Below are 20,985 nucleotides of genomic sequence, written 5' to 3'. Positions count from 1 at the left end.
TATGAATATGAATATGAAGTACCCCGAGATGATTGAGAACAACTTTGGCAAGTTTCATGGCTCTGGCTCATGTTTTTATGGAGATATAGCTCTAAGCTTATATTAAAAAGCATTTTTTAAAGATACAAAGGGCCATAACTCCGTTATAAACAGATGGTGTACAATGCTATTTGGCGTGCATCATCCTCTTATCCATATTTATATACTCATACCAAGTTTCAATGATATCAGCCAAAGCACTTCCAAGATATGGCTCCGGACGGACGGAAAGACGGACGGAAAACGCCAAAACAATATCCCTCCGCCTATTTTACCTACAACGATGATCTAAATATTTTGCGATTCTTCCATTCTTATTGCATCTAGAACAACATTTCAACTGATTTTGTTTTCAACCTTATGTGTGTAATGTTACGCTGTTGCTAGAATCGGAGCTTTAAGTAATCATCACGTGATACGACGTTTTGTTATTGTTGTTGTGTATGCGTATGAACATTCTTGTAGCAAATGGAGATAATTGGAGAGGAGAATATGAACATTACAAGGGACGCAATCGTTGAAATAATGGATGCTGCAAGTACGTTTTGATTAACATTTCTAAACTTAATATAAGTAGTGATGTGTTTGTTTCAACAGTTTAAGAAATAATATTGAATTAAAAACCATATCAAACTGTTAATTATTCCCCACAAACAAAGTTTAGGGGGGTATAAAGGAGTGAACTTGTCTGTCTGTCGGTCTGTCGGTCGGTCTGTCGGTCGGTCCGTATTAAGTGTCCGCTCTCTTCATGTTGTTTTCATCTGATCTGCACCAAACTTGGTCAGATGTTGTATCTAGATGATGTCTAGATCAAGTTCGAATATGGGTCATGCCGGGTCAAAAACTAGGTCATGGGATGACTTAGTGCGTTTTAAACATTGAGCATAGTGTCCGCTCTCTAATTCAAGTAGTTTTCATCCGAGCTTCACCAAACTTGGTCAGAAGTTGTATCTAGATGATGTCTAGGCAAAGTTTGAACATGGGTCATGGCAGGTCAAAAACTAAGTAACGGGGTCACATAGAACTTTTTTTTTAACATTAAGCATGGTATCCGCTCTATAATTAAAGTAGTTTTAATCCGATCTTCACCAAACTTGTTCAAAAGTTTTATCTAAGTTCGAACATGGGCCATGCTAGATCAAAAACAAGGTCACGCACTTAGTACGTTTTACACATTCAGCATGGTGTCTGCTCTCTAATTCAAGTTGTGTTCATCCGATGTTCACCACACTTGGTCAGAAGTTGTATCTTGATGATGTGTTGGTCAATTTCGAACATGGGCCATGCCGGGTAAAAAATTAGGTCAAGGGGTCACTTATTGTGTTTTAAATATTGAGCATGGTGTCCGCTGTTTTTTGTGAAGACAACATGCATAATATTCAGTGTCAATGCGGCATGTGGGTGTATTTGTTACGTCTGTGACAAAGCTCTTGTTTATACTTAGACGTACATATATATATGCAACAATGCCGTTATCCTTAACAGTTATATCGCTTCTGAAATATGTTTTTATCTTAAGAACATTTACTCGAACTCAGACATGTATTGGATTGATTTTCTACGTATCATTGATTCAAATGTGCATTGTGTTTTATTACAGAAATGGCTGATCAGATGAGCAAGTTTGTGTTGAATGAATTATCTGGTGGAGCGATCGACGACATGTCTGCTCGTAAGCTAAGCTATGCTTATAGAGATTAATATCGTATTGTTTACTCCTTTAATAATAAATCAATAAATGGCTTATTTTGAAAAAAGGTATAATGCATGAAGTGTTAGCTTCAATCAAAGTAATGTATAATACGTTTGGAAGCAACACTGTTTATGAATATTTATTTATTGTTTTAATTATTTTTGTGTACGGAATATATATAAATATATAAATTATATATTTTTATATTTATATATATTCCGTACACAAATTTTTTTTAGAGAGCAATAGCAATAACCATAAACAATCATTAATATTGAGTTACGAGTTCACACGTATGAAACACGATGCAGTATAACGCTTGTGTAATTTGTGTTTTGCAGATACAAAGGAAATAATAGCTGCATTTGATAAACTTATCAACGAAACTGAACAATTGGATAAAGCAGTTTCCAGTTTATCGATTCCACCAGGTACAACCAATCCGTTTACTGCGGTAAGTCATTACAGCAGTCCAAATGTGGTGTGCGCATGACTATGATTATATTTGATGAATAAATATTTTTTTAATGACAAATACAAAATATATTGCAAATATCATGATTGTTCACTTAAGATCATTTCTTGATTATTTTTATTTAAATATATGTGTCTTAGCGTTTTTTTTATTTGAGGTCTTTACTCCACTTTTGTTTATTTCAGATAAAACAGAACTTTCCTAAATCAAAAATAGACAACTTTAAAAAGAACGACACAATTAGTCAAGTAAGCACAAACAGATGCACACTCATAAATAATAATTTTGAAAAGTGTAATCAATTATAATATATGTTTATTTAATTCTTTTTAGACGCTGTTGTCATGTCAAAACTGAATCACTGATGTATACTTTATGGCCTTTGAGTAAATTGAAACCACGACCGGGCTTTTTCAAGCAGTTTAATGCCCTAACTGATAATGTATGGAAGGGAAAGACCGCCAAAATTATACATCACCAGAAATGTTGCACGTGTTGAACATTCAGCTCATTTGTTAAACAGAGAATTTTTTTAATGCAACATTTTAATATCTGTTTTGTACAATTGTAAAGTGAAAAATGTTGTATGTTCAGATTCTACAAGATGTTTAAATGTTTACAAACAAACATGTAACTTCTTAAACTTCAGATCTGAAAATATATATAAAGTCTACATCTTCATATACCTAATATTGCAGTCATAATAATAAATAAAAGATAATAGATCCATCTGAAAGTAAGTTGATGACAAACTACATTAGCAAGTTGAATATTTTCTAAGTTGTACGATCGGTTTTAGAAATCTGCTACAAGTCAGCATCTAACAAGTGCACACTATACAATTGTACAGAATACAAATTGACGAATCACAATTCAACATTTTACAACGCATTTTCAAGTCCACCGGTGTTAAGGTACAAATTGTAATTAGTAGCAGCCACGGGTGTTGGGCGCGTGGCCAAGTCACTTAAACGCTATCAATAGGTCATAAAAAAAAACATTTTTCATATAAATGTTGACCAAAACAAAATTCTGATATAATATACATATACAAGGTAGGTATCTCTTGACACAGAAAAATCACCTACATCAACATTTTTAAGCCATCAAGTGCCTAAATGGCGGTCGATTTTCGTTAACTACCTACCATTTTGTTGTGTTGTGTTTATTGTACAAATGCGGATTATGTTCGGTTGCTGGGGTATTTCGATACTTTTACTCTTGCAAAAATCGGCACTGAACGTTCGGTCAGACGAGAGCCGACCTAGCAGTCCTACGAGTTGAGTATTGTTTTATTGTAGTTTATGTTGGCAAGTAGACGTTCGTGGTCATTTTTCGTCTCGAGGCAACTTTTCCCAACAAAACGGTAGATAGTTTATGAAAATCGACCGCCATTTCGGCACTTAATTGCTTAAAAATGTTGATGTACATGTGTATGTGATACCTACCTTGTGTATATATATATATATATATATATATATATATATATATATATATATATATATATATATATATATATATATATATATATATATATATATATATATATATATATATATCAGAAAAATAGTTTTGGTCAAAATGATGAAAAATGTTGTTTTATGACACATTGAAAGTGTTAAAGTGACTTGGCCACGCGCCCAACACCTGTGCACCAGAAGAATCGTTGTCTAAATTTACAATGGTTCCCGGCCCGTAAGTGAGGCATTTGTTCCTGGCTAAGACGAAAATTAATTTTGTCGCTCCCACCGCGTTTCGATTTTATGCTGACTTTCCAACTGTGAAAATGTCAACTCGTAACATTGCAAGATGTAAAGATACGCGATGACTAATCTAGACGTGTTTACATGCTCACAGTGGAAATCGGCAGTTCGTTAAAGTTACTGTTGCAAATTTGTATACTTTTGCATTAACCTTTGTAAAGAAGCGTTAGAATTGTGACATTGTTTTGTGCGTTGTGTATGTGATTTAAAAATAAAAGTAAATGTATATTTTACATTTCGAACATTTAAATTTTTATTCATTGAACAGTTTTAATTGGACAATGCACAAGATGAACATTTGAGATGTCCCCACCTTAAAAAAATAACATCGTTGAAAATTGAAACATTAAATATCAAACCTTGTTTATTAGAACGGATATATTTTGACATGTATGTATGGTCTATAATTGCAACATGGAACATGTCAGCTGAATACTCAACACGTGCAACATTTCTAGTGATAAATAATATTGGCCGTCTTTCCCTTCCATAATAATGTGTATTGTAAACGTTATTAGTTTTAGCTCAAGTATTTTTTAACAGATGGTTTATTTTGTTGTTATGATGTTCAGGTAAAAGGGAATCTGGTGGATAAAATCAACGGCACAATATTCAATGCCATGGCTTGTAAGTAATGAGTGCAAGTTTGTATCAATTTTAACACGATTTGGTAACAGCATAAGACTTATAATCATGCTGTGTAAACATTGCATTTGTTCTTAACATCTTCTATTTGCAAGTACATGTATATACAACGTTAATATCAATATGGAACGTCAAGTTGTAATTAGGAGAGAAATAGCCGGCATATAAAAAAGATATAAAAAAGATATAAACGGCGCCAACACACTTTCATGTTCTTATTTTCGTTAATTTATTTTAGCTGCAAGACTAAACACAGTTGAGGCTTTCAAACAAATGGGTAATCAAACGGCCACAATGCTGTCGAAGATAAAAGACTTTCAATCAAATGTAGGCAAATTTGATTACTTTAACGTTTTTTTCCTTAAATTCTGTGCAAGTGTAATGTATGACGTTCTATGCATGTGTAATGTATGACGTTCTATGCATGTGTTATGTATGACGTTCTATGCATGTGTAATGTATGACGTTCTATGTATGTGTAATGTAAGACGTTCTATGCATGTGTAATGTATGACGTTTTATGTATGTGTAATGTATGGCGCTATATGTAGTGTAATGTATGACGTTCTATTCATGTGTAATGTATTACGTTAAATGCATGTGTAATGTATGACGTTATATGTAGGTGTAATGTGTGACGTTATATGTAGGTGTAATGTATGACGTTATATGTAGGTGTAATGTTTGACATTATATGTAGGTGTAATGTATGACATTATATGTAGGTGTAATTTTTGACGTTATATGTAGGTGTTATGTATGACGATATATGTAGGTGTAATGTATGACGTTATATGTAAGTGTAATGTATGACGTTATATGTAAGTGTAATGTATGACGTTATATGCAGGTGTAATGTATGACGTTATATGTAGGTGTAATGTATGACGTTTTATTAGGTGTAATGTATTACAGCTCCTTTCCTTTACGAGATATATTATGTATATTGCGTGTTTGTAACAAAGATATACGTATGTATTTATCTATATAAAACATTTACATTAATTCAATTGTAATATAATTAAAATGTCAATAGCTAAGTACTACGTTTTTAACGTATTGTATTTTTCAGACAAAAGGGTCTCTGAACATCGCCTCTATCAAGGCCGATGTGAACACGTATGCAGATACAGCCAAAACCTACGACGCGTACAGGTATACGGACTTCATGATCTCCTATTTCCTGGATTGGCTGCCTTACATAAAAAGAAGCATGCTTAATTAATATATAAGTCTAATGGCAAAGTCTCTAGACTTAAACCACAAACATAACTTCAAAGTGGGTAAATTACGGACGTGCATGTACATTTATTTTACTATGTTCTATGTGCCTATTTGTATGATTTGATTTATTTGCACATCATGCAACTTCAAACGGGATATGAATATAATAGTTGTATAATTACTGATACATGCTGGGTAGCAAACAAGCCCACTTGGCATTATGCAGAGTAGACTTCGCCAACCAACCTGTATTGAAAACCACAAATAAAGATTCTCCAACATATGGCACAAATGCCATACGTTCCTCCATGTGTTAAAAATGGTCCGTTCTTGCCAGTAATAAGTTGTTTGTTTTTTGGTGTCATGCAGACAAAAAGGCGGTTTAGCTCTCAGCGCCATGACGACGTTAATCGTGGTGTTCCTGGTGCTAGGTGTGGTGTTTGGCACGGTTGGTCAAGGGCTTCGAACACCGCCCACTGACCGGGGTTGTGTCTCCAACTCGGGAGGCAACTTATTAATGGCGTGAGTTGGGGTGTTTGTGTCTCTCTATAAACAAATTTATAAGGTTACTATTGTGTTTATGTATATGTATTTTAATAAATACTTCGTTATAGGCAACTGGAATTTAATGTGTGTATAAATAATGTAGATTTTGTTACATTAGTCTATGTTTTACTTATGTTGAGTTAATTCGCGTTATACACGTATTGAAATATTTTTTGAAAAGCATTTTTTAACGTATCAATAAACACATATATTTAGTCCCGAAGTATAAAATAACGATACGTGAACTGATCGAAGTTGACATTTCAAATGACATACAATGAAATTATCAGACTATTTTTTATTTCCATAATCTGATTGGATAATATCGCAAAATAAAACCGTATGATTTGTCATGCTTTAAGCGGTGTGGCGTTCATCTTCATCTTCTCGTGGCTACTGATGCTGCTTACGATGCTGTGCTACATCCTCGGGGGACCCATGGAGCGCTTTTTCTGTCAGTCGCTGGCCGATCCGGAACTAAAACTTGTCAAGGTACTTTCATATCAATATACAGTCACCACGCAGAGTTGTCGTTCCTTGCTCTCACATACAATCTCTGCCACCACAAGAAAATGTAAGTATTTTATCAAGAAAAGTAGTATCATTTTCTTTTATATTTTGAAAATAGTGTATAAGTTTAGGTTCATAATTAAAAGATTAATTTCATTTAATAAGAAAAAGTAAAGATAACAACAGTACAATTATTGTACCACGTGGCTATTCTATCATCACGTGGTTGGTCATGAAGGCAGGGATTTGATCCAGCTATGCTCAGAGGGGGTAATCACGTGACAAACAAGATGGCGACGTCCATGCCGACGCAGGTATTTTTCGTCGTTTTATACCCTGTATTACTTGCATTATTATTCTTTATTCCGCTCACTTTCCAGCCATATTAGGAAGAAAGTTACTGGCTTTTATTTCATAGTAATATTCGCTCTATATCTCGACTTTATTCGGTGCGAAATTTCTTAGCGGGATGACCTAATTAGGGCTCCACTAAGAAAATTTGCGGGGAGTAAAGTCGAGATATAAAGCGAATTTTAATACGAAATAAACGCTTATCACCTTTTTACTGATATGGCTGGAAATGAGCGTCATTTAAATAATAAACAGAAGTAATAAAGGGTATAAAACGGCGAAAAATAACTGTCTCGGTATGGACGTCGCCATCTTGACTATCACGTGATAACCCCCTCTGATGCTGGTTCCAGTCAAATCTCTGCGCGGAGGTTGATCAATATACGCTTTGAAAGCTTTTCATAATATCAATATTTAACCAATAGACTGATCTATAATATACTGTGTACAGATTATATCATTAACATATACATCGATATTTTACGAGTGCGCAGCCACGACTGAAATACTAATGTTGATTGATCACGATTATATTAAAAATCGACAATTTACCTCAAAACCAATATTTTTTTTATGCAATGATTTTATATTGGTTGTTTACATTCTTAAAATGGATTATTTAGCGGAAAATCTCATTTTACAAACAACTGTTAATATTATCGATATTTACTGTTAGTATGTACTTTTTTAATTTACTCTATCATTTTTTATTTTTAAATGACCGATTATACCATATAAATCACAAACAAAAAACAACACAAATTATTTTACTGGTCATTGTTTAAGGTAATGGAGAAAAAATGGCTATCAGAGGATGTAAAGACCGCAGTAGGAGGGTCAGTTACGGATGTGTTGCAGTGAGTATATGATGATACGCGTTGTAGTGTTTGCTACACATAGACATTCATATGAACCGCGTTCTGAGAAAACTGGGCTTAATGCATGTGCGTAAAGTGTCATCCCAGATTAGCCTGTCCGCACAGGCTAATCAGGGACAACACTTTCCACTTGTATGGTATTTTTAGTTTCAAGGAAGGCCCTCCAATCAAGTTTAGGTGGAAAGTGTCGTCCCTGTTTAGCCTGCAGACTTCACATGCTTATCTGGGATGACACTTTACGCACATGCATTAAGCCCAGTTATCTCAGAACAAGGCTCATATAATATAAAGTTTGTGTAACAAGCTTCTGTCTACTTAAAATCGTTTTTTATCCGTTTAAGGTTGCCATTTTCGTTTAATTGTGTCAGTTCTGTCGATATTTATAAAGTTTAAGAAAGAAGATATAGTCGGTGCGATATATTCGTGGTATTGATGGTAACTTGTTTTCAATGTGATGAACACCCTTTTGCAATGTCCTCATATCATAAAACATGGAGGCCGTTAATCCAGAACTATTTACTTATGCTTTAACTTGTTAACAGTAAAGAAAGGTATTCAAATGGTTGGTACAGTAATACGTATCAAACTATTGTTATGTGTTTTTTATATCAAATTCAAAGGGGATGTCGAGATGGTAAATCAGCCTATTTAGCGTTTAATCTGAAAACGCGTTTCAACATCAGCGAAATCGATGAACAGTTGAAAGCCCAGAAAAAGGTATGGACAAAAATGTTTTAATGTTTTATTAATTAAACTGATTTCTAAAGTAAATAAAAGTAATAAATGTAATAATAATAATACTAATAACAATAATAATAATAATAATAATAATAATAATAACAATAATAATAATGATAATAATAATAATAATAATAATGATAATAATAATAATAAATAATAGTAACAGTAATAATAATATTCGTTATAATTGTAATCATTATAATAATATAACATGGGCATCATATGTACTTGTAGTATATATATATTATTATTATATTCTCATATTTTTCTATTCTACCACGTAATAATATTTAAGTCGTCAATAATACATTAAATCCACTCTGTACCGTAAACACAATGTAAGACCATGAACATGAAACATTTTTCATGACTTCAACTTGAAATCACGTCAGCTTCATTCATAAACATTTCCAAATGAAGAATTTAAGTGTCGTTATTGGTATTGTTTCATACTTTGAAAACATTAGGTATATATACAAATTTAAGTCAACAAATAAATATTTTTGTGAACATATTATGTACCAATGCTGCTACTTATGTAGTTCTACTGCACTGCAGCCATGTTTGTTTAAAATGCATAATCTGGATCTCAAGCAAGCGCAATTACCAGAACTAAACAATTTCTTGTAATTTTCGGAATTCATTCATTATCTCTTTGCTCCACCCAAAGCCTGTGGCCGATTCTACCACGAACCGCGAACTGTTTTTCAGGAAATAGAATGACAATACGTGTGTGTGTTATTCTTCAACAAACCATGAGCCAAATACTGTAAAAGTTGTTCAATGGTTTGCATGTGCTTAAACATGCGATCTAGCAAACTCTGAATTGTTTTGGTGTGTTGACGTCATAAAAATGCACGAGTGTTTTTTTGTTTTAGCAAAAGTTACATAATGTATTACAAAATACTAGACAATGTTAATGCATATAGACATTCGTGACAGAATCAAAACAATTAACGGCTTGCGTTGGTTAATGGGACATTATAAAACCAATAGGGCTATCGCCATCGTGGTTTTATTCCTACGCATCGGTAGCCAATTGTATACATCTGGATAACTCTTATCCAGCGGATAACCTTTGGATTTCTTCAATTTGAGGATATCTTTTTTAGCTAATGATTGTATTAAAAATTGATATCCGAACAGGTGCGAGTTTTGGTCAAATTGTGTATAAAATTTAGCCAAGGTATATGACTTTCATCCGAATAAAGGTTATCGTTTTTATTGGCTAAAGTTATCCATAACTTTTCAAATGGCTAACTCCAAACCGTCGGTTATTACCACAATAACAAACAATTAGCCGGAAATGAAATACTTTCTAAAATAACCAACTCCTATTTTCAGTCTTTATCTTTCGAAAACAAGTCACGGTCGTGGTAAAATATGTAATCTATATCCAAAGCAATTATTAATAGAATCAGTATTATCATAAGCTATATACATATATAAATTATGGATGTATTGATATACATATGTATTTACGGAGTTTAACTTGTGTTCCTCTTTAGAATATTGACGATCAGTTGAACAAGACCCTTGCTAATGTTGCTAATGCGACCGGTGGCATGAACGATTTTGACAAGACAGCAAATGCCAGTTTTACTGATTTAAAAACAGCATTCGCAGCCGTTCAGGCAGACGAACTAGACAAGGCGGTAAGTCAGTACTTTTGACAATAAGTCGACAAGAGTATAGATTTAGACTTAACAATTTCAGCTGGTTTATACGTGCGTCATATTGATGTGTATTTCGAAGTTTACAAGGTCCCCTTGCGCCTGAGGCTGCATTATGTTAGGACTCGGAGTGTTTCCCAGCACTCCTTGCTAATTAACTTTACTTTCTTTCTTGGGACGAATTTCCAAACCGATCCATTGAGATCCTTTACTGAGAAATTTATTTGATTTTAATGTGGCCTTGTGTCATGTGGGAACCGTATTAGCCGATCTGCTTGCCCGTCTGCCTGATACACGCCTTTCTGCTCTCCTTTCTGAATTTTCGTTTTTGGTACTCATTAAACACGAGGGTCCTTTTATAAAAATGCTTTGAAAAGTGAAGGCGAATTTTATTAAGAAAAAGAGTGCTGATTTCTCTGGATCTATTTATTAATATAAATATGGTTATGAAACTGTTCAAAAACCATATCGAACAAAAAGCATGTAGGCCTATATCCTAAATGTTTCAGATAGCGGCTGCTCAGCAAATTCCAATTTTCGGTGGAATCGACCTGGTAAGTGTGTTCGTACAAGTATTATACTTTCAGAAAGTTTACGTTCATGTTTTCTTTTTATATGCATCACTTAGTCATGAACTTCCAAAATGTCCAAGTGCACTTATATTTTTTTTTCAACCTTTTCAGAGTGGCTTTAAGGATGCAACGCAAAATCTAAAGCGAGTAAATGCTAGCCTTCAGGTAACTGATTTAATTAATAATACGTTTTAAACGTATGGTTGAAAATTGTGACGTATTATGTCAACTTTCCTTATAATACAGGTTATATCATTTTCGTGTAATTACTTTATAGAATTGACGGACGGTGTGTGACGGAATTTAAATCAAGAATCATTCCACTAAATTAAAGTCAGAGTTAATTGTGAACTATACGAAAACAATCTTAGGTAGTTCTTAAGAAACTTAAATTTCTGTCGGAATGGATTTTGAAATAATTTTGCAAAAGTGATGCGTATGTCGTGTGGTGACCGCTTGATCCTGATCCCCAAGTCTAATGTCAGAATCACGATTCATTTACAAATAAACGATGAACTCGGGTAGCAATATTTATTTGTCAAACATGGAAGGATAATTAGAAAGCTTGGGTAAAAAGTGATGCTCAAGATGAGATAGAGTGTGTTTTTTCTAGAACCGGGTACATAGACCAAAGTTCCTTATCACATTTTAATGGCAATGTCTCCTATCATAAATTTAAAAAATATTGTCTGATAAAGACCGAAAGCTCTTTGTGGCACAGGTATTTTTTAAATCTTTAATTCAATCCAAGTATGCAATTTACATACACTATAGGCCATTATTTTAAGTATAAAATGGTAGTTTGTGAAAATATGAAATAAATTCAACATTCTACACGTAAGTAGCAAAATATTACACTGATTACGTTCCTCAGCTTATAGAAACAGAATCTAATGGTACGTGTCCAATAAAGTTCGAGTGATTCAAAGTATGAATAATATTGCGTAAATGTTAAACCCGACTTACACTTATTGACGTTCTTTGGTGATATCGACATTTTAGGAATGGGAGACGAAATTTGTTGACGGCATGAAAACGGCCAGCTCCCAAATACAGGCCAAGATGCCGGAGGTAAACCATAACAAAAAAGCAGGAACATTTGCTTAAATTTCAACTTGAAAGGGTGTTACATATTTGGAAAAGTTATCACAATTGTTCGCACTACTGTTATTTCTAAGTTTTCTCCCATTATGTTGTGAGTAAGCAAGTAGGTGCTTTTTTTTCCAGAAATTAATGAGATATCGTTGCTAAAGCACAACAGTCATCATTTATTAAAGTAAAAACAATATATTTTGGTGCAAGTGCAGCTGTAATTTAACATGAAAAATAAATATGTTAATTTTCACAAATTTTAAATTGCTTTATTCATTTTAAATCTCATGATTTTCGTGTCAGAAGACATTGAGTAGTGTAAAATAGTTATGTTAGAAACAGAGCCACGCCGTGTTGAACCCGGGACCTTGGGTTCTCATGGCCTATTCTTTAAAAGCAAAATACGTACAGTTGCCATAGGTTGACGGCGTGGACCGATTTCATGAAAGAATATGCTATTAATCATTAACTTTATTTATTTTAGCTTGTCAAAGATTTCCAGACCAAAGTGATGAACATCGCTGACAATTACGTCAACTCCACGAAAGATAAGGTATGACATGCTTTTGAAACTGTTAATGAAGTTAAATTATAAGAGATATAATGTGAAGTTGACGGCTTGGGGATCACGTAATGCAATTGTATTCGGGACAATTTATGATGAAAGAATCGTTTTGAATAAAAGCTTAAGATACTCGAATGGAAATTGTTACAAGTATAAATTATCAAGTATTAGTAAACCTATTGATGTGCATACTGGGCTTTTCTTTTATTTGACATTTATTTTATTTAAGAAAAAATTTAAATACTGATTTTATTTTTATTTCTGAAATAATATCATGTTTATATTATGATGCTGAATTAAGTAAACGAACCGTAAACGAGTATGTAATTTATCTAAGGTGATAAACGACGTTGGAAAATGTACCCCGGTATGGAACCTGTACCATTCCATCGTGGTTGTGGCGCTGTGTCAGTACACCATCGACTCGTTCGTAAGTTGACGCTGCGCAGATGAGCGTGGTAATGAGATTGCCGTGATTAAAATACGTTTATCTCAATCTTGTTCACATCGAAATAGATCTCCACGAAATTAAGTCAAACTGATGAAAAGCTCATTCATTCTTTCTGTTTTCTTCATGTGTGTATGCCCTGTTCGAGCATGCGTCCTGAAAATGTGTGAACTTTTCTTTTACTGCTGGCACTGCTGGGTTGATTTTGCTCAAACGGTCACAGCTGAATGATCTTAATTTTTAAATGATCGTAACGGAAACGAATGTTGGCAACAACCGGATATGGCAAAATATTGACCCTTTGAAGCAAGTCCTTTTTAACTTACTGGTTTATTTGTATGTGTTTAAACATGTCTCGTGTTTATTTGTATGTTGTTAACGTGTGTCGTGGGGACAACAGTGCATTTTATTTCGTGTAGCCTTGTCATCTTTCAACATTCATTGCATTATGATTTCCACTTAATACTTTAAATATGTTATGAAGTAACTGAGTCACGTTATCGTATACTATTTTCAGAACGGGTTCTGGTTTTCGATAGGCTGGTGTTTGTTCTTCTTCATGCCCAGCCTCGTGTTTGGAGTGAAACTTGCCAAGCACTTCCGTCGGATGAATCCTGATGACGATGAGTGAGTGCGCGCGCATTTCATACACACGTTTCGTAAAGATAAATACTATTAGCCTTGCATTTAGTCCAAATATGCTTATTATAGCACCATTTCATCGAATGCCTTAAACTGTAATAGCTTAAACTGTAATCTAATATAACGGTTTGTCAGTTTCCTATTTAGAACTACATACTATAAGTTAAAAGTCAAATGATATTGAAACGGTCTCCGAGTGTTGATCGATAGATAGATAATAATTTGACTTTTAACTTGTAGAAGTTCTAAAAAGGAAACGGACAAACCGTTATATTAGATTACAGTTTAAGCTATTACAGTTTGAGACATTCGATGAAATGGTTCTAAAATACTATCATCCCAAATGCCATGATTGCTTGATGGTTAAGTAATTTAGAATAAATTCCCGCCGCAAAGTCTGGCTGTTGGAATGTTTCGTCCACCCCAAGTATAATGACTGTTTTGAAATGTTCATGAACCTGGTCCGAATGTAGGTCTCGCCGGACAAAGGTTCAGATCACAATTGAATGAGTTCCCATTTAAGCTCATTGAGCCGACGTGCGGAATAATTGAGCCTTAAGGCATGTGCGTAAAGTGCCGTCCCAGATTAGCATGTGCATCACGCAGGCTAAATGTAATCTGCGACGACACTTTACGCACCTGCATTCAGCCACGATTTCTCATAGCATTTATCATTTATCTTTCAGAGAGGGCCTACATATGGGATCCCTCGTGCCGTATGTACTGTACTATTATTATTACGTTTAACATGGTATTCGCTGAGTTATATGTTGACACATAACACTTTCAGTACTAAACTTCGTTACAAACAACTCACAAAGTTCCGATTATGAACACGGGATATTTAAATTTAGTTATAATAACAGTTGCAATTATACTGTCAGATATATACATATTTTATGGCAGTTTTTATTTAAAAGAAAGAAAAAGGCTGACCAGTAACCTGGGTATGTTGGCTGCATTGCACCCCTCCCTTCCCCTCTGACACCCCCCTTCTCCTTCAAACTCGAAGAGCCATGTCAGACAGGAGTGCACGGTGCAGGGTCACGTACACCTTGCAATAACATTTAATCCTTTAAGAGTATTTTCAATTTATGGGATTATTGTAACTCTCCCTATAAGCGGTATACCTACAATCATAACAAATAAAGTACTGTTGTACAATTTTTATCTTAATCTTGAGAAACTTACTTATTTTGTATAGTAAGTAAATAAGGTGTTCTTGTACCTTTTCTTTTAACTTGCATCACCCCTATAGATTAATTTCTATAGTATGGATGATAGCTTTTTGTGGGTTATTCCCTGCATTGTTGTATGAATTGGTTTACCAATCCCACATATTACTATAATATTTCAGTATATTAAACATTAGAGTGTATTATTTCTTTCTTTTTATTTATTAATTACCATGTGTAATCCTCCTAGTTCAATTTACCGTGCACTCCCTCTGGTCTAGGGGACAAAACCATCAATACCTCTCCATACAAAATTACCTCCCCTACACAAACCCAAGTTGATTTGCCTCTGCTGGAAACCCCCTTTCCCACCACACCTACCTACACTTCCAAACTCCTTCTTTTAACCCCCCAGGGTGGCAACTTGTTTTTTTATCTATCAATAAGTGCATATAATATTGTACATTCTGTACATAATCTGCCTTCTTGTATAAACTTTGTTTGTTTTGTCTAATTTTTAACTGTAAAGTACATTGTTTTACCATTATTTTTTTATGTGGCCCTAAAGAGGTAACCGTTTGGCGACACGCAAGCTATTACCTGTAAATATATAAATATAATCATTATATTTCTTATAAATATTGTCTTAACGCCACTCTGGGGGGACGTCCTTCTTTCATAGCCCAATCCTCTATAAGTTCCATACAGACAGGGTCCCCCCCATCTAATAAATTACCCCACCCCACATTATTACCCCCTCTCACCCGCGCACCCCCCTACCCCCCCCCAACCCCCCCACCCCCCCCCCCCCAATTATTTATTTTTAAACATCTTATAAATTACCACTCCCCACATTATATCCCCCTCTCACCACCCCTACCCCCCCACCCCCCTACCCCCACCCCCACCCCCCCTCAATTTTTTTTAAACATCTAATAAATTACCCCACCCCACATTATTACCCCCCTCTCACCCCCAACCCCCCCCCCCTTACCCCCCCACCCCCCACCCCGCCATATTTTTTAAACATCTTATAAATTACCACACCCCACATTATATCCCCCTCTCACCCCCCCTACCCCCCCCATCCCCCCTAACCCCCCCCCCCCCCCGACCCCCCTACCCCCCCCCCACCACACCTCAATTTTTTTTTTAAACATCAATAATTACCACACCCCACATTATTACCCCCTCTCAACCCCAACCCCCCAATCCCCCCCAATTTTTTTTTAAACATCTTATAAATTACCACACCCCACATTATATCCCCCTCTCACCCCCCCCCCCCCCCCCTACCCCCCCCACCCCCACCCCCCCCCCCTCAATTTTTTTTTAAAACATCTAGTAAATTACCACACCCCACATTATACCCCCCTCTCACTCCCCCTACCCCCCAACCCCCACCCCCCCCCTCAAAAAAAAATTTTTTTTTTTAAGCATCTAATAAATTACCACACCCCACATTATACCCCCTCTCACTCCTCCCTACCCCCCCTACCCCCCACCCCCACCCCCCCCCCCCCATTTTTTTAAACATCTAATAAATTACCCCACCCCACATTATTACCCCCTCTCAACCCCCCCATCCCCCCTACCCCCCCCACTCCCCCCCAATTTTGTTATTAAACATCTTATAAATTACCACACCCCACATTATACCCCCCTCTCACCCCCCCCCTACCCCCCCCCCTACTCCCCCCCACCCCCCAAAAAAAAATTTTTTTTTAAACATCTAATAAATTACCACACCCCACATTATACCTCCCTCTCACTCCCCCCCTACCCCCCTACCCCCCCCCCACCCCCACCCCCACCCCTTTTTTTTAAACATCTAATAAATTACCCCACCCCACATTATTACCCCCTCTCACACCCCCCACCCAGCCCCCCCCCCAATTTTTTTTGGTAAACATCTTATAAATTACCACAACCCCACATTATACCCCCCTCTCACACCCCCCTACCCCCCACCCCCCCTACCCCCCCCACCCCCACCCCCCCCCAATTTTTTTTTAAACATCTAATAAATTACCACACCCCACATTACAACCCCCTCTAACTCCCCCCTACCCCCCACCCCCCACCCCCCCCCCCCAATTTTTTTAAACATCTAATAAATAACCACACCCCACATTATTACCCCCTCTCACCACCCCCCCCCCCACCCCCCCCCCCCCCCCACCACCCCCCCTACCCCCCATTTTTTTTTTTTAAACATCTTATAAATTACCACACCCCACATTATACCCCCCTCTCACTCCCCCTTGATCATGACTGGCAGATGACCCCTATTGATTTTCAGGTCACTAGGTCAAAGGTCAAGGTCACAGTGACTCGAAATAGTACAATGGTTTCCGGATGATAACTTACATTAGGTCAAAGGTCAAGGTCACAGTGACAAAAACGTATTCACACAATGGCTGCCACTACAACTGACAGCCCATATGGGGGGCATGCATGTTTTACAAACAGCCCTTGTTATTAAAGCAACGCACTAACACTGCAAAGTTTTATATTTGTATCAATGGTACAGCCCAGTAAAATCGGGCTGTCCATTTTATGGCCGTTTTCGACCTTTTTAAATGCAGAGTTTTAATGTTAAGCAGTGTGCTCGGGCAATGGTTTATTAACCGAAGTCCCGAGGGTAAACAATCCCATTAGTCAGTCTGTCAGATCAGTGTTAACATGGCAACACTATTCGTTACGAGGTGTATTTATTTAACTTATCGAGCTGTCGGCGCTTTGATTTAAATTATTCACATTGATTGTGGCTCCAATAAATGAAATCAAATCCATACAGACATGTACTTGTTATATACTAAGAATTAATTATTTTTTATTGGGAAAATCCATACAGACATGTACTTGTTATATACTAAGAATAAATTCTTTTTTATTGGGAAAATCCATGCAGACATGTACTTGTTATATACTAAGAATTAATTCTTTTTTATTGGGAAATGGGTAGTTTTTAATAACCGTGTATTCCAGAATACTCTTCTTTGAAAGCGCTTAGATCATATAGGTCGCATCGGTGTAGTGGATATGATGTAAGCTTAGCGATCGGGAGGTCACGGGTTCGATCTCTACTGTGGGAGCGTTCTTTAGATCCCCCCATAGACATCAAGCACTGGTTCTAGTCACAGAAAACGGACTCAAGAGCCTTGGGCTTTCTATGCAATGGAGCTAAAATAAATAGGTTTAAACTAAAGTGCTTACGTATTTATTATTATTAGCAAGTGTTCTACAGAAAGTTTCACGTTTGAAAGAATGTGATAAGCACAATGTATGGCAAAAGAAATTATGCATAACATGTATCAGCAGGCATTTTAAAATAGATAGCGTTTTCGATCTTACTTTGATGGGTGTCTTCTCCAGAAACTTGCGAAGCCGTTTTTGGGGTAGAACCAGTATAAGGTGAATGAAGGCTGCAAGTTATCCGATAATTAATTTAAATTTCTTGCAAATGCATGTTTATGTGCTTGCTTATGTACACTGTTGTCTTACTATTTTCAGGAACAAGGTTGCCCCGGCACCAGATCATCATAACTAACACGGTTGCTTCATTATCTATATTCAAAAAACGCCGAGATAAAATTGCTATTACTAGCGTGTGTTTAACGTTTTTGGTTGCCCTTTATGAATATGTTATGAACAAAGTCTACATATTAACAAAATCAATATAAAACGCATTAATAGATATTGTATAACTTTAAAACCTTAATAAACTAACTCGATGATAGAGTGTACTGGAAGGACATTTCGATGTTCGTGGCCGCCTGGACAAAAATGGAAGACCGACATAGAAATATTAAACTCGATCAATATAAACAATCATACTTAATTATAACTCTAAGCTTAGAATGTCTTATTAAAAATGTATTAGCACCGGATTAAAATGGTTTGACATTAATGTTAAATTGTTTGTTTATTGATTAATATCATATAATTGTTTTGCTTGTTTTTGCGTGACATGTTATCGTCTTTTACCCTTATTGTCTTGTGGAACGATAGCATTTATTGGTGTGCGCTTTAAATTTTAACATACATTTTTATGTGTTTTTAATTATATTTGTTATTTTAATATTGATTTTAAAATTTTGCTTGTTGATTTTAATGTATAATCAGATATGTGTTGGTGTAGCACACAGAACCACGTATGACGGTTTTGTCTATTAAATCATCTGCGTAAATTTTTAATAAACGTTATTTTAACTTCTGCTTGAATGTTAATGTTACTCTGTAAAGGGACTTGTTCAAAATTTGGCAAAAAATCAATATTTAAACAAATGCAATTCAAAGTCCATAGACACGTTTCGTTTAGCGTTATAGATTAAGAATTAATCATCTATCGAAATCGAAAATGATAAAATAACAACTTGTTTGGTACATACAAAGTTCATCGATAATTTATGTAATAAACGTGTAACTGGCATATAGTTTAATTGGGAGTTTAATACTTGTGCAAAAAATAACTCAGGGTCGAACGTTCGATCCCTCGCTAAACCCAAACCTATAAACTACTAGTAACTCTCAAATGAGATTTAACAGAGATGCAAGGTACGTTGTGTTTCAACACATGCACAATCACGATCCTCGTACCCCAACTATTTCGCATTCCATGGTTGGGGCGGGATAGCTATATGGCAGAATCCCAGTGCAGTGGGTAATAAAAATAAACTGCAAACACAGGTCTGATTGCTCCAACGGCAGCGAGTAAGGCTTTGCTTCCAAAAGTTCCGGGTTCAAATTAAGGTGAATGCATTTTCTATTTAACAGTTTATAAATCGTGTATCTTAATTGTGTTTAAATATTCAAATTTTAATACTTTGAAATCTTAATGGTTTAAAAAGTAAAAATATTAAATGGCATAATTCATAAAAACCAAAATGCGTGAACAAGTCTCTGTACACTGACGCTGCTTCCTTTAACTGCTGGAGTTTTCCGTCCATTTTTATTATTGTTAATAAATCAATGAAAATGTATTTCTTTGTGCTGTTGTATTTCTTTTTTCATAAATTACATATCGCATATATTTTATGATGTTATGTTCAAACGTGTTTCACAATTATAACATATACACTAAACACTATTTAAATATTGATGTGAATGTTCATAAACCCTGGTCATGAATATGCTGCAATTACTCGATAAGGGATCATTTTATATCAACGAATATTCATACGTTTGCTTCATCGCGGATAGAACGTATAAGTAACCAAAACAATTTACAATGAAGACTGTTTCAATAAGCTCTCGTAAGCGACATAGGACCCATAAACCAGTTAATACCCCCGTCCTTACTGCGTCCTTACGGCGACCCAGGTCGCAGTGAGGACGCCATAGACGCCGGAGGAACGCAGTAAGGACGCAGTGAAGACGCCGAAAGTTGCTTAGGACGCGAGCCCACGGCGACCACTGAACATGTTCAAAGTGGTCGCCGAAGTCCGGCGTTTTTACGGCGTTCTGTTAAGGACGCAATAGTCGTAGTAGGGACGTGTTAGGGTTGCTGTAAGGTCGCCATGGACGTCGTATGGTCGCCGCTCAAACCCACAGAAAATGATCTTATTGCGACTTTAGTACGTCCTTTGTACGTCTATTGCGTCCTCAGACTATGGCGTCCTTACTGCGACTTCCTTGCGTCCTTACGGCGTCTACTGCGACCCTACTACGACTATGGCGTACCTACTGCGACCCCAGTGCGTCTTAAGGGACGTATTAAGGACGCCGTGAGGACGCGCAGAACGCCATAAAGTCTGTCTCATAAAACATTTTGCTAATGAAATCTCAGAAAATCGCAGAAGTCATGTCCGGCTATAGATTCGTATATTAGCTTAATATGTAATATGTTATATAATATATGGATACTAAGAAGAATTCCTCGCATGATATGGTCTCCGGAGTTTCCTTGTTTGCTTTATATAATTTTATACATGTATGATAATGTTCAACT

The 20,985-nt window shown here is 36.0% G+C and overlaps 2 protein-coding genes across 3 annotated transcripts in view; both read left to right on the top strand.

The window, feature by feature from the left end:
* The window catches only part of LOC127859802 (prominin-1-A-like), a 43,251-nt gene extending 40,432 nt beyond the window's left edge, over nucleotides 1-2,819 (top strand). Inside the window, exons 5-9 of the mRNA XM_052397306.1 lie at nucleotides 505-577; nucleotides 1,640-1,711; nucleotides 2,074-2,186; nucleotides 2,393-2,455; nucleotides 2,802-2,819. Of these exons, the coding sequence (XP_052253266.1) occupies nucleotides 505-577; nucleotides 1,640-1,711; nucleotides 2,074-2,186; nucleotides 2,393-2,455; nucleotides 2,802-2,819 (339 nt within the window). The remainder of the gene's footprint in view (nucleotides 1-504; nucleotides 578-1,639; nucleotides 1,712-2,073; nucleotides 2,187-2,392; nucleotides 2,456-2,801) is intronic.
* Nucleotides 2,820-4,467: 1,648 nt separating this feature from the next.
* LOC127860090 (prominin-1-like) lies at nucleotides 4,468-20,017 on the top strand. Of its 2 annotated transcripts, XM_052397891.1 has the most exons (17): nucleotides 4,468-4,597; nucleotides 4,854-4,942; nucleotides 5,688-5,770; nucleotides 6,209-6,361; nucleotides 6,748-6,877; nucleotides 8,033-8,103; nucleotides 8,745-8,841; nucleotides 10,374-10,520; nucleotides 11,048-11,092; nucleotides 11,222-11,275; nucleotides 12,113-12,181; nucleotides 12,687-12,755; nucleotides 13,105-13,197; nucleotides 13,733-13,842; nucleotides 14,544-14,573; nucleotides 14,778-14,804; nucleotides 18,549-20,017. In XM_052397891.1, the coding sequence occupies exons 1-16, from the start codon at nucleotides 4,591-4,593 to the stop codon at nucleotides 14,797-14,799; spliced, it is 1,269 nt and encodes a 422-aa protein (XP_052253851.1). In that variant the 5' UTR covers nucleotides 4,468-4,590; the 3' UTR covers nucleotides 14,800-14,804; nucleotides 18,549-20,017. The 2 variants fall into 2 exon arrangements, with proteins under 2 accessions (XP_052253851.1, XP_052253850.1); XM_052397890.1 differs by lacking the exon at nucleotides 14,778-14,804.
* Nucleotides 20,018-20,985: the final 968 nt, after the last annotated feature.

The sequence above is a fragment of the Dreissena polymorpha genome, chromosome 15, assembly GCF_020536995.1.
Source record: "Dreissena polymorpha isolate Duluth1 chromosome 15, UMN_Dpol_1.0, whole genome shotgun sequence".
NCBI lineage: Eukaryota > Metazoa > Mollusca > Bivalvia > Myida > Dreissenidae > Dreissena > Dreissena polymorpha.
This window is presented reverse-complemented; position numbering and strand designations above follow the sequence as displayed.

What these genes read in the sequence shown, in the direction of transcription:
- LOC127860090 (XM_052397890.1), top strand. An exon ending in AAAACCTACGACGCGTACAG is followed by an intron (nt 5,771 to 6,208) that starts GTATACGGACTT and finishes GGTGTCATGCAG; the next exon opens with ACAAAAAGGCGGTTTAGCTC. An exon ending in TCAACTCCACGAAAGATAAG is followed by an intron (nt 12,756 to 13,104) that starts GTATGACATGCT and finishes AATTTATCTAAG; the next exon opens with GTGATAAACGACGTTGGAAA.